At 34.3% G+C, this 14651-nt stretch overlaps 1 protein-coding gene across 1 annotated transcript in view; it reads left to right on the top strand.

The window, feature by feature from the left end:
• CSMD1 (CUB and Sushi multiple domains 1) overlaps positions 1 to 14651 on the top strand; it is a 1120396-nt gene that overhangs the window by 1071887 nt on the left and 33858 nt on the right. Inside the window, exons 55-56 of the mRNA XM_069011476.1 lie at positions 9860 to 10048; positions 11625 to 11798. Of these exons, the coding sequence (XP_068867577.1) occupies positions 9860 to 10048; positions 11625 to 11798 (363 nt within the window). The remainder of the gene's footprint in view (positions 1 to 9859; positions 10049 to 11624; positions 11799 to 14651) is intronic.

Consider the following 14651-nt stretch of genomic DNA (forward strand, 5'->3'; position numbering starts at 1 on the left):
GGAACAGACAAACAAGAATTAGCAAACTGTTCCTATTTAGGCTCATGTACTTTTTTCCCTTTTATACTGTTTTGTTTTGCTAGACCTAAGTGAACAAACTTGTCTGTCTCATCTGTGAGGCATTTAAGTAAGGTTTTATTTGTTGGAAATTTTTTCACTTATACTATAGATGCAATTGGAATCTGCTCTGTTTGACTGTCAGAGGCAGAAATTGAACAGCTTTACTGAAGTTCAACCCCATTTACAAGCTGAGTTATTCAGCTATTTACATTGAACTCCATTGCATCTATTAAAAGTAAAACAAATCAAAGTGAAAGCAAGGCAAAACAATGCAAAGACAAATTTTACAAAAAGAACATAAGAATTAAGACACAGTTACTGCAACATTATTTCAGTTGTCTCTCCAGTCAACTTTCATTGGACTTTCATTGTCCTTTTTAAATTTATTCACATGAATCTGAGTTTGATCCAGGCCAGTTTATGGTCTGAAATCTTTTTTAGGGAGACTGGTTTTCTGAAAGGAGTGAGTATTATAGATGCAACCCTGCCAAGATCCATTCACTTGAGAATGGTAAACTCCTACCAGAATGGAGTGGCCTAGAGTTCCCTTAGTTGAGTATTGACAGTTGTGTCCATTCTGATGCAAATGGTGTGAAGCTGGACGTTTGCCATTCACTCAGTGTTTCTTCACCTCATTCTTCTCTTCACTCAGTATTTCTTTCTCTACAGAAGCATATATTTTTCAGTAACCATCTTGTATCTCTTCCATCATGAGCTAATTTTGTCACCTGCTCTGCGCACCCCACTAGAACCCAGAACACTTTGCTGCTGATCACGATAACACTGTAGCTGCTCACCTCCATGACCAAGTTTAACGGATTTAAAGGGTTTGAAAAAGTTGTTGTGAAGTTTGCAATTTGTCCAAGAAACCTCTCCTTCTGGGGAGGAATGTACTATCTAAAGTAACAATAACTGTTGTAAATGTATTTGTGCACCAGAAGATACTTAGTTGTAGTATAAAGGGAATACTCAATATCCACTTCAGTTAAAGCATATCAGCGTTAGAGTAGTTCTGTACCATTCTCCTAATATATGCATCTGTGATCTAGACATGTGGGGGGTTTTTATTTCAATTATATGAAAAACTAAGTGTTGTAATAATTGCCTTGATAATTGGTATTGTTTCTTATTTTAGGTTAGGGTGGTGGGTTGACCTTGCAGCTAGTATGTAGCAGTTTCTCTCTGCTGCTCCTTCTCAATTCTCTTCTCTGCATGTGTTCTCTGCAGGCTGCAGAGAGTATCTACTCCCCCATGCACTGCCTTCTCCTCTAAACTCAGTGGTCCCTTTTTTTGCTTCTCACTATTTGTGTGTGTGTGTGTGTGTGTGTGTGTGTATGGCCTTCTCTCTCTGGTGTATTCTGCCCTTTCCTAAATACATTTTAGAGAAACAAACTTTTCTCATGGATTCACCGGTGATTTGAGGAGAGAGTTGGGGTTGTTCAGCATAGGGGAGAGAGGGCTCAGGGGAATGTTGCTTATCATCTATACTATCTAAGGGACAGTGTAAAAAAAGAGGGTCAGACTTCTCAGTGGTGTTCACTGAAACTACATGATGCAAGGGACACAAAACCAAATGTAATGAAAAGCTTTTTAAATGTGAGGGTGGTAAAACACCTAAATAAATTTCCCAGAGACATTGTGGAGTTTCCATTCCTATTCAAAACTTAACTGGACAAAGCCCTGGGCAAAATCTTTAGTTGTCAATTCTAAGTTCAAGTATTTTTGTAGAGTTTATGACTAAAGGCTATATAAATACACCGACAATAATATTCCTATGCAAAATTTGGTCTCAGTGAATTGATTAGAACTTAGCTAAACAGGCAATATCACTTCTTCTGGCATAAGCCTTTACTTCTAAAATTGCCTTTTATCTAATGGGTGGAAAACATTTGTTTTAAAGTTCATTGTTAGCAATGAATTATGAATTTGTTTACAAAGAAAGTAAATCTTCCAGCTCTTTAAATAAATATGCTGCTGGGAAAGGATTGATGTTCCTGGCAAACCTGTATCATTTAATTCAACAGAGATTTTACGTATGACCTTTCTTTCAAACCTCGGTTGAGTTCACCTGAGTCAATAATGAACTTGGCTTCATTTGGCTGAGACTGTACATGAAGTACTACAAATTAAAGATTGCTGCTTGAAGCTATTGCAGAAGTTTATTTTATTTTATTTTATTTTATTTTATTTTATTTTATTTTATTTTATTTATTTTATTTTGTTTTGTTTTGTTTTGTTTTATGTTGAAACTGAGCTGTTATGTATGCATAGGAAACCTTGATATTTTCAGAAAATAAAGCTGGAGCAGTTCTTAGGCACCCTTTTCCAATGATACATTGCTTCTATCTGTTGTGTCAATAGCAGGTTAACTAAGTAATCAGTGACAGAATATTTAGCAAGGCAATTATATGGGGTTTTTTGGCTAAGAAAAAAGTAATGCACACAAAAGATCATATCTGCTACTTGAGAGCCATATGACAAAAAACTTGTATGAGACAAAGGCTTTTAATATTTTTGTATATCGTAAATGCACTGAAAGCACTGAATTACTTTGCAATGATATTTCCCCCTAATCCAAAATGCTTTTATCTGTTCTGGTTGACTGTTTTGGCTCAGCAAGTAAAACCTTTAGTCTCTTAAAATGTACTCTTAAAATGTACTTAATGTACTTTTTTTTTTTTTTAGCATTTGATTTGGACCTGTGTTCTGAGGTAACATAATTCTTAAAATATCCATGCCTTGGAAAAACTATGTTCCCACTGTTTCTGTTACAAGTGAAAAAAATGGCATGTTATGATGTTCAGGTACCTTGTGAGATAGAAACCCCAAATTTATTAAATTATTTAAACAGCAGTATCTGTTTAAAATTTTTATATTTAATCCTTTCAATAGATGTAGTATTTTATAAAGATTGGCAATAAACTCTTCTGGAATGTGAAGGTCAGTGAAGTATGATTTAAAGTTCGTAATTTGTAATTCTCCAAATGAATTCTATCTTTACCTTTATTATTTGATAAAGAGCAGGTCAAGTAGTTTACTTGCCTTTAAACTGGAAACAAATGGCATCAGAAAAATTACAATACCCAGATCTCTATTCTGAGATAGATAGCCTGAGTAGAGCTTGGTGCAACCTGAATGTGCTACCCCAGAACTAGTTATGAAAATATTAAATCCTAAGCCAAGTAAGTTCACTGTGGATTTTTTTTCCATTAGCAGTTTGATACCACTTTCTATTTATTCTTTGGAAGCGCAGAAAGCCAATCTCCATGCTGTCTACTTTTCATAATAACTCTTAACCACCAAAATGGGAACCGAATCAGATGGTCTCATCAGGGCTCTGCACTCCTGATTGTGCTGCAGGTCATTTTGCCATACATTATACTTGAAGTAAGAACCGCTGTATTAAACATCACACTTTCTGCCCGTATTAAGGCAGACTCATATTCATGATCTGTATCAGGAAAAGTGGATATCCTTTGCTACTGTTTCCTTCAGAATTCTTTTTATCTTTTTATAAATGAGATTTAAAAGTTTTTCTCCAATTAGAAGTGTGTTTCTTAAGACCAGAAATATTTTGATGGGAAGGTTCATTTGGTGAAGTTGTAAACATTAGAGTTAGCTCACATTCTCTAGTCTGTATCAGTAAGTCCAGGTTATTTGTTAGTAATAAGGAATTCAGGTAGTCTGTTTATTTATACTGGATTTGTACTGAATTTCTAACTTGAAAGGTTTAACTTTCTTTATCTTATTACTCATAGATCCTTGAAAAGTTTCATTAGACTTTTATGTCTTATCAAGAATCTGGTATCTACAAAGAATCGCTAATTTTATCGTGTTCTCTTTAGTGGCTATGCCATTTGAACCAGTAGTAATACGTTCCACTCTTCCACTGACAAGAAAAATAACAATTCTGATGGTAGCTGATAGAAAGGTGTGAGAGATGGAGATTGATGACCAATTCTTGTCATCCAAAGATAAAGCAGCTCTGAATTCAAGCTGTTTTCCATCTATGGTGGAGTCAAGGATTCATATAAGCTGAGAAATGCATTTTATTCACTTTTGTTTTTTCCAGAGTCGGAGACCTTTGTTGTGACTTTTTATACTTAAATGTCAGATAAACCTAATCTGTTCATGTTGATAGCATGTTGATATTCTTCAGAAGGATAACTTGCACTTGACTAAGTTTCCTAAATAAAGAGGTGAGGTGCCATGGGACATGCCATATGGTGTCTGAGATATTTCCCTGATCTGGCAGAGATGCCCCTCTCTGGAGTGAAACCAGCCAGGAAATCAGGCAAAGACATTTCAAAAGGTAGTAGAAACATCTTTCGAGGCAACTGAAGAGTTCCTCATCCAGGTGAAAAACAAAGTTCTGATTAAAATGAAGAAAATAAGTCATGACCCCAGAGTTTGTGCTATTCTGACAAAAGCTGTTCTGTTAACACTACATGTACATAGATGCCCAAAAATGAATTTGCATACAGACAACACATGTAGAGGAAAACAACAGGTAAGTACTTTATCTTTCTTTCGCTATTGTAATTCCTGGCAAAATCTGAGAAGTTTTCATTCTTGTTTATTGTTGACTTTGCATTGATCTTTACTAAAATTCCATTTGCTGGAAATTTTGTCTTAATGCTTTCACAAGCAGTGCTTGCTTTCTTTTATAGCCAGCATTTTTAAAAACTTGTCATAAAATCAGAGTGAATTCTCTACTCTTTATTCACTCTAGAGTGTCATTCCCTAAACATGTTCTAGACACCAACATTAATGCAATACTTTTCAAATAAAAAAAGTTTTAAAATACTGTTGATCAGATATGAAAGTTTATAAAAGAAGCTTAAGATTGTTTCTATCAAGAAAAAAACAAAGAGAGTGAGAACAAGAAATGAAATACTGTGAATTACGTACTTTTTGATGCTCATTCAACTTTTTAACAGAAAGCTGCCCTAGAGGACTCTGACATGATCTTTCAACTTCTTTGTCCTCAAGGGTTTGAATCTACTCAGTGTGAGGTTCCGAAGTTATCAGGGCAGACTTGGAGCATTCTCCAGCTTTTCTCAGAAGACTAAACCAAGACTGACAGAATTCATTTCCCATGTAACCCTTGACAGGTGTCATTGAGAGAAAGCAATCTCTGTCTACTCTCACTGTGACTTACAATTGAGTCCCCAGGGTGAAAGGCAATCGGGGAAAATGCTGCCTTAGTTCTGTATGCCAGCCAACTCAAATTCTTTTCTAAAGTGCTCATTACTGCTGCCCTTCTTAGCAACAGCACACTTGTGTATATATTTAAAAACCAATAGCTGATCTTAAGTGGCACTGCAGGCATAATTGTTACTTTTTAACTTGAGGGATGGTATTCTCTTGCATAATCATTTGATAAGACTTCATGCATGCTGCAAGAATTTTGTTCACAGAGCACATGCTTAAATTATGCATTTGGTGACTGTTTTGTATTTCATTCATCACTGAGCTGTCTGAACAGATACTGCTGGTACTGGAGTGAGAACTCTGTATCACACAGACAAATTGATACTTTGGGACTGCAATGTATTCCTTGAACATTCCATATTTCTGGTCTGCATGGAGAATTAAGTTTTTCTGTTCTCCCTATTGACTTGCAAAGATGGTTCAGTTAGAATTGCTTTTGGATAGCTTTGGGACAGCATATTCTCAAGAAACAAAGTTCATTTTAATTTCTAATACTGACTTTCCATAAGCTAACTTGGCACACTTAGCTGTTAAACCAAAGATTTAATTTTAAGCAGTTATATTTGAGTTTGGTTTATGTTAATAATCTCAACGTCACTAAAAAAGTGACAGCTCTTGTGAATGCTTTTTAAAAATTAAACCTAGGGAAAGACTTGAATAATCCATAGGATGAGAACAATACTTGAAAATAATTGTATCTATGAATGTACAAAACCTTCAATAAATGTAAGAATTTTGCAGCATGCATCAGATTTTTCTTCTGTTTCAATATAATATTCTGAGATTAAAATTGAAATAATTTGAACTATTACTTTCAATGCTTGGTTTCAACTAATCTTGTGCATATTTGAGTTCAATAGCAATGACTTTATCTAAATTGCAGTGAAAAATAAACAGTTTTTGGTTTTTCTTTTGAAAAAATTCTGAAATGGTGTTTCACTGTTTATTTTACTGTTTCTTCCTTCACACAGTTTTTATCTGTGCAGTATTTCACTGTTTATCACTTTGATCTAGAAATACAATAAGCATTCAATATTATATTTAAAAAATAGTACTTTCTGATATTCTGGAGTTCCCCCAACTCCCAAATGAGATTTCTATGTGACTGATAGTCTATGAAGCCCTGACAAATTGTCTACATTTTTGCTCTGGAAGGCACTTTCTTTTAAAAGTTTGTGCAGGTAGATCTCTGCTGTCCTTCCCATTCCATCAAAGAGAATACCAGAGCATCGGCAACTTCAATCTCAGACAAAATAACAATAACAGCAACAAAACCCAAAACCAAACCAGATAAACAAACAAACCCCCCCCCCCCCAAAAAAACTAAAACCCCTAAAACCACCAAACAAAACCACACAAAAATCCCAGCAGAAAATAAACTAAAAATATAGATTGCATTGACGAAGACTCTTTTGACATCATAAGAGGCTTAATCTGACAAACAATATGAATCTTGTCCTATAGCTTGGGAAAAATCCAGTAGTATGTGTCCTCATGCAAATTTCCACTAGTTTTGTGCATTCATTAATGAAATTTTACTGTAAAAGTGTATGTCCTGTTTAAGCTGTGTATGCCCAGCTTAGAATGTAAAAGTATTATTTTGCCATAGTTACTTTTTTTGATATGAAGTTTCATTGCAAAATGGTGTACTGATTAGAACATGGATATAGGTCCCAAGAAGACCCGAGTTCTATTCTGCACCAGTACAAACATTCCATACAGCCCTGGACATTCATTTTTCATATGATGGATCACAAAAGTGATATTGTGTAATTGTGAAGTTGGGAATCAAATTACCACAAAAAATAGTTTTAGCTAAATAGAAAGATTTTGAAATATTCACTTCTGTGTTTGAAATTAAATTCATCTATATTTTTAAACTAGCTGTGCCTGGCATGGGAGCTGAATTGCTTCTACTTATTTAGATGGCTTCTTATTTGAACCAAGTGGCACATTCACAGGAATTGTTTGGAGCATGGCTTCGGGGTTAGTATGGACAGCAGGATCATTCTTCATGAGCAGTTCAGAGAAATTCACTCTGTTCTGGAGGGTAGCAGAGCACAGTGGCATTGACTGGGCCACCATCTACTGGCCTCATGCCAAAGAACAAGTGCTGGCTTTCTTCACACTGATACAGATGTGTATTCAAATATTTAGGAATGTATATATATATATATATATATATATGTATGTGGAAAATTTAAGGATGTATTTGTACAAGGCAACTTATAACTATGCAGAGGATGCAGGCCAGTTCCAAAAGCAGAATCTTTACAGCAGCATCTACCCAGCACTACAGCGTGTCTAATTGCCTAAGAAACAGGGTTAATTAGGATGCAGCATGTGTTGCTTCTGGGAACTGTGCTAGTTTCTCTAAGAAAGAATTGCACTGTGACTACAGACATATGAGCTCATTCAGATCTAGCTTAATGCTTTGGTAAGGCTTCCTGTCAGTGGACTGTACATTTTACAGACTTTCACATGCGTTCCTCTTCTACAATGATAGTTATATTGCCAGTGAAAGAATTAGACTTAGCTGACAAAGATTAGTAACCATGGAAAAAAAACAGTAACAAAGTATGTGTCATGTAAAAAGAATAAAGCATTTTCTCCTGATAATATTCTTAAATGGAGATCCCCAGAAGAAAGAATTTTCAGAGTTCTACAAAGCAAGTACAAAGACATAGACTTCCACATGCAAATTTTTCACATCTTTCAAACAGCAGTGAGATATTAAGACTTTATATTTTTCCCTGTCTTATGGGACAGAAAAAAAGTCAAGAGCTAAAGAGGTATTTCTGTCAATGAAATCTTATTTAAACACATATTTATTTAACATGCACATATCTGATTTATGTATAAAATGTTACAGTTGTAATGCTGTGTAGGTAGTATGAAATATAAGCTAAACTATTATAATGTAAGTGAAATGTAATTTCTCTGGTGAATTATTTCATAGGATTTGCCATAAAACAAATAGGAATAGTTTAAATTAGGAGACTAAAGTTTTACTACTGCTCAGGAACAAAAGAAAAAAAAAAGGGTCTCTCTCATTGAACATAATCATTGTACATAATGCCTTTGTAATGATTTGTGTGCATCATTGTAATACCTAATTTTTTAAAATATATTTGACTTTTCTGTGTAATTGTATTATCAGTGTTTTTAATAACAATTGGTAGATGAAAAATGGGTTTCTTTTTGCCAAAAGAGTTCTTTTCCTCAAATATTACTTCTAAAATAATTTTTATGAAGGAAGACTTTGGATTCATATGGGGAATTCTTTAGAACTAAGTGTATGTTTGGCTAGAATTGTGAAGTTGAAATTATGAACATTTAACACTTTTAAGATCATAGCTTTAAAAGATAAAGAGAAATACATTATAACTGGATTTTGCTCCAGATTAAATTTTATTATGTTAATGTTTTTCTAAAGTCCTGATACTTTTTAGCTGATTGAATGAAATGTCCCTTCAATGAATGAACATTTGCAAAAGCTGCCTTTTTCTAGTGTATTATCTAATCAGCAAATTTAAATTCCATGTATGATAAAACTTAAACTTTCGAAAAGAAGTTATTCAGGAGTAAAAACTAGTCCATTAGGAACTATGTATGTCCTACCTCTAAAATTATAATCTTATCTATATTCTTCTCCACTGATTTCTTTTTCATGAAAATTGATTTGAACTAGATTACATACTTGAAAGGTAGATTCCTGTGGTTCTTTGATGAGCTTTAATTTATGATACCAATAATATTTTAAGTTTTTTTTTTTTTTTTTTTAGTTTATTTATACTGTTATCTTCAGAGTAAAGAAAGGGGAGAGAAGGAGTAGGTATTTGTAATTTTTCATCCAGTTCCCAGATTAACAGACAGCAAAATTGGGTGTTTGCAAAAGTCCCTTCCAACCCAAACTATTAAATGATTCTGTGATCCTACATTCACTGCAGAGTATAAAATGAAGGAGTGGGATGGGTAAGTATACTTTATATAAAAACTAAACAGTCATGACAAAGCCCATCAATTTTTAGGTTTTTAATGGCTACCTGAAAAAATTACATCATGCTTTTCGGTGCTCACCCCCACTCCTGCTCCCTATCAAATATTTGATTTTTCACCATCTTCCTTCTCCTGTTCTAAACATTAATAGAAGAAAATGTTCTTGTTAATATTTGAAGCAATTTTTCTCATTAGAGGAAATCAGAAAAAAAAAATATCAGTGTTATTTAAACTATATATATTCCTTCACAAAAAATTACATAGAAGACCAAACTAAGCCTACCAAGGGAATCATAAAAAATTCCTCCAATTTCTCTTTTATCTTTGAACCACTTGTATACTTGATATTATGTATTCTGTGCAAGACTAATACAAGAACTGGAGTAAAAATGTAGTATTAATTTCAAAGCAAGAAGATCTAGAATCCTAATTAGGAGTCAATATTTCTGATATTTAAGTCCTATAAAACCCACAAAGGAACCACATATGAACCACAGTCACAAGTTGCTGGTGAAGTAATGAAAACCATTGCTACACTTATGATATTGCTGTTCTGCATTGGTGATGAATACTGTTTGTCTTGTAGTGGTGAACTGTTCTGATCCTGGCTTTGTGGAGAATGCAATTCGTCACGGACAGCAAAATTATCCTGAAAGTTTCAAATATGGAACAAGCGTGGCATACCATTGCAAGAAGGGCTTTTATCTCCTGGGCTCATCTGTGCTGACCTGTAAAGCTAATGGATTATGGGATAGATCATTGCCAAAGTGTTTGTGTAGGTATCCATTTGGTTGGATTAGCATTAAAGAGTGGCACATGGTTTTAAATCATGATAGAAAGAAAAAAACAATGTAGCCATCTATTAAGGAAAAAAGTGGACTTTAAGATCAATATATTGCAAATTTTACATCTCAGTAAGAAAACATTAAGACAAGATATCATGCAACTTTCCATTATTAAAAATGTGTTTCCAGGGAACTGCAGAACTATTTTTTCAAATGCCAGAAAGTTAACATGAATTTCCCCCTATTCGTAAATTGTTAAGGTATCTGGAAACAGCTAGGGAAATCTAAAATTATTATTTATGTGTTATAATTTAGAATAATAGTCTAAAACCACTAATGCCTATATCAGATAGTTACATTTTTCACAGACTCATAGTGTATATGTGAGAAGAAATCTGTGAAATGTTGTGTAGAAAAATTTTGCTCAGGAGGGTCTTTTCATAACATCACTTCATACTTCCTCCATTACTTTTTCCTCAGAGAGGGAGGAAATCTGGTGTTTCCTATAATCAGTAAGCTTCATTTCTTTAAAAAAACCAGTTTGCCTGAGTTTAATTTTCATTGAGATATTTTTCTTCTCTGATCACCATTAATTTTCTGACCTGACTTCTGATTTTCAACCCAATTATAGGAAATATTAAATGAAACTAAAGTATATTTTAATTTGAAACACATCAGATGATTTTAAAGTTTGTGCTTTACAGAATTGTGATTTTTTACTAAAATTATTTATTTCATGGATTTACACTTATATACCAGAGCAATTAATGTCACTAGGTTGGTGAATTTATTTCTTTATTACTACTGTGTACCTAATCTTCACATGACCCAGCAGTTTTGTTTTGTTTTTTCACAACTATGCTTTAAATATCTCTCAGTAGGAGTATAAACAGAAAAAGTGGGTTTATTCACATTTCAGTAGTAAAAGAACTAGGCAAAATAAACCATTTTAAATACAAAATAGCTGCATAATTTTTTAGTTTGGCAAGAATATTTTACTGGTGCAACCATGTTCCTTACTTTTTGTATCTTAGAAAAGTAAGTGTGATTTAAAATTATAAGAATTATCAGTAATCCATTTTCCTCTTGCTCATTCTAGTTCATCACATTGCTATAATAACGTTAGAGAATAAATATTGTATTTCACTGTATTGCTTGAACTGTACCTAGTTGTAGATACAATAAAGCTACTTATATTATTGTATCTGCAATATACAAGCACATCGCAACATTAGCCTTATTTGGTGTCTTCCTTCCTATTCCTAACCAAAATAATATGTACTATTTGTAGGGAAGGATCATGAACAGATATGAATGAGGAAAGAAAGCTCTATATTTTTAGGGAAAGGCTAACCTGGATAGGTTAATTTTATATGTAGTTTTGTGTTTAATCTTACAAATGACCAAAAAATCACCTCTAGCAACAACATAACTGAATCTATGTAATAGTTGAAATCCAGAAAGAGGTGTATTATTTGTGGAACCAGCCTTGTATTTAAAGGCTATAACAGATTTTTTTCTGTGCCATGAAAACATCTCACAATGTTGTGCTCTTTCCTTTGTTAGCCATTTCTTGTGGACATCCTGGGGTACCTGCAAATGCAGTTCTTTCAGGAGACAAATTTACATATGGCTCCATAATTCACTATTCTTGCACAGCGGGTCGAAGGCTCATAGGAAATTCTACGAGGGAGTGCCAAGAAGATAGTCACTGGAGTGGGACTCTCCCTCACTGTTCAGGTACTCATACCAACCTTTATCTGAATGCCACCTTGTCACATGGGTAAGGCTATTCTCACACATTTTTTTAGCCAAATATTTGTTTTGTTTCTTTTCTAGTTATATTTTAATTTCACCAATAGCCCCTCAGCTGTATCACACCCATTTATTGAAATATTCTCATAATTATCTCATTCTCTTTGTCATTACTTCGCAACTTCACTCCTTAGCCAGGTGCTGTAGTTGTATACTGCAGTGTATAGAAGATGCAGCAAAACAGTGCTTCAAACCTGGTCAAGTTCTGCCTAAAAAGGATGCATGTGTTACATTATATTTTTATGAACACTGTTTTATGTAAACAAAGGTTGTTACATCAGAAATTTTTGATTAAGAAACTCCACAGCAAAGGTATTAAGGTAAACTTCATACATTTTGCTCCTCTTTTGCAGAAATATACTTTATTATTGTGACAATGTGCAAACACCATAACTGTCTGACATGTTCTTGGTGCTGCCAGGAAGTACAGGAACAGTTTATTCTCCCCTAGACTATGCAAATCTAGAAGAAGCCATAAAACATCACACAGTTTTGTTGAATTGTTCAGGCAAGGATTGGCTACTATGGACACCCACAGCATATTAATAGCTTTTGTAAGGGAAACAGGTCTACACACCTTGGTATATAAAAAAACAAATACATGAATGGTTTCAGAAGAAAATTTTCTAGTGAGAAAATTGTTCATAATTACCCGTTATACAATCTTATAACTTCCCTTGAACTATTGGATGTGTCCACTGTTGGTCTGATGTGATTCAATGCCGTTCAATTCAGATTTGACCTAATTTAAACAGGTATAAGGTACTTTGAATTATTTTCGGTACTTTGAATTATTTTCTGTACTTTGAAAAGCTTTGAATAAGTCTTCATTGAAAATGATCCATTTGTGAGCTGATTCTGCAAGGATGCTGAGCAGAGTTAGAAATACTGAGAAAAGGAACTGAATTTAAATCACTACTGTTTCTTTTCTATTCTCTGCTGCTCAAGGAGGAAATAAAGTCTTCTCACACTGATAGATCTCACCGCCATTGTGGTCTCTATGCCTAAACCTGAAGGGCATCACTGCAGAAGAAGAAATCTTCTCTTGCTTATCTTAAGCTCACATTTATGTCACTTTTGCCCTTTTATGCAGACTAATATGTCAGATCTGAAATTGCACCAAGACCTGAAGAGTCAGATCACAATCTAGTGCTATTAGCCAACATTTCTCACCACAAGGAAAAATCTCGAGTTGGTGGAGGGGAATTTTAATTGCTTATTATTGAGACTCTTCAGATATTAGTCATGAATATGATAGTATTTTTATAGACTCATAGATTTTGAAAACATTAAAGAGCATTATACTCATGTCTTATGGTGGGGAAAATATGTCTAGTGTAACTAAAATATTGTTACTGATGCAGAGTTTAATTTTCTAACTTTGAACACAGTGGGTCACCATCTTGAGAGCAAGATGATTCCCTGGGAAAATGAAAATCTATCTCTGTTAGCGCTATATAAAAAAAATGCAAAGAAAAACATCCTTCCAAAAAAACCAAAGAAAACCCTAAAAACCCTAAAATACCTTTTCCTAAGGTATTTAGAATTGTAAAAAGAACTACACTTTCCATGTTAGATAGTCAGGAGATTAATCCATCAAAATCCAATATGAATAATTCGTTGTCATATTGTCAATGAAAGAATGATTGTGCCCAGGATGACTGAGAACTCTAATTGGTTTTATACTTCAGGGATATGGAAAACAGTCCAAATATAATCTTTAAAACCTGTAGTGTCTTTCTGAATGGGATTTATTACTTTATTATATATTAATATATGCTTGAATGCCTGATGGTTCTATGATGGTATAAATATGATCACAGGATTTGCTGTCACCTGGGAACTGTTGCAATGATGGACATTTGTATCTTAGGAATTAAGCAATAGGTGACATTTTGTTTAAAATTACTCACTCATTTTTCAATAATGGGTATAGAGTCTTCTATATTGATAAATAAGAGAGGGTCTAGACCTTTGTAATACTGTAACTGACTTTGTCCATACCCTTTGACTATAAAATTTCATGGTCCCAGTTCAAATTTTCTCCAAGTCAAAACTAGGTATGTCCAAGAAAAAAAAAATTCCAGTCATTCATCTGGAATAATTCTCTCAGCAAAGCCCCAAAGCAACTGAGACATCATCAAATTTTCTGAATCATAGATCATTCTGCCCTGAAAAATTCTTTTGCATTCCCAAGCCAAAGTACATGTGATATATCTGTTTGATGCTGTAAACATGCCACAGTGGGAGCCTGAAACACAGTCGTCATTTTATTTCACACATTTTAAGCAGACAGAAATGTCTGTGAAATAGTAATGTCTCAGAATAAGTGGAAGCAGATAGCATCCAGAGGCCACATCTGGACTTCGGCTTTAGCAGTGCCAGGGCATAGGTCATGGATGACACTGCTTGATCCCTGAGACCATTATACTCTTAGAATTCTCCCCAGAATAATTTTTACCTATCACACCTGGCAGTCCATCAAACAACGCACAAATACTTTACAAATGTGTGTGTGCTGGAGATCATTCTCAACAGTCGGTTGGGAGGCAGCCACCATGTTTTGGAGAGTGAGTTTTACCATACACAGATAGACAGAGTATATCAGCTGACTTAAGGCACTCACATTGTTTACAAGCATGTATTTACACCAGGAAATCTAGGGCCAAATGCTGTAGGGCAGGCTGACAAGCACAATCTATTCTAGAAGAACCTAGTACTAAATGAAGTGAACACAATCAAAGCCTGCAAGTTAGCCTTGAATTCAGGGCTGTCTTG

Source organism: Aphelocoma coerulescens, chromosome 3 (assembly GCF_041296385.1).
Source record: "Aphelocoma coerulescens isolate FSJ_1873_10779 chromosome 3, UR_Acoe_1.0, whole genome shotgun sequence".
NCBI classification, from domain to species: Eukaryota; Metazoa; Chordata; class Aves; order Passeriformes; family Corvidae; genus Aphelocoma; species Aphelocoma coerulescens.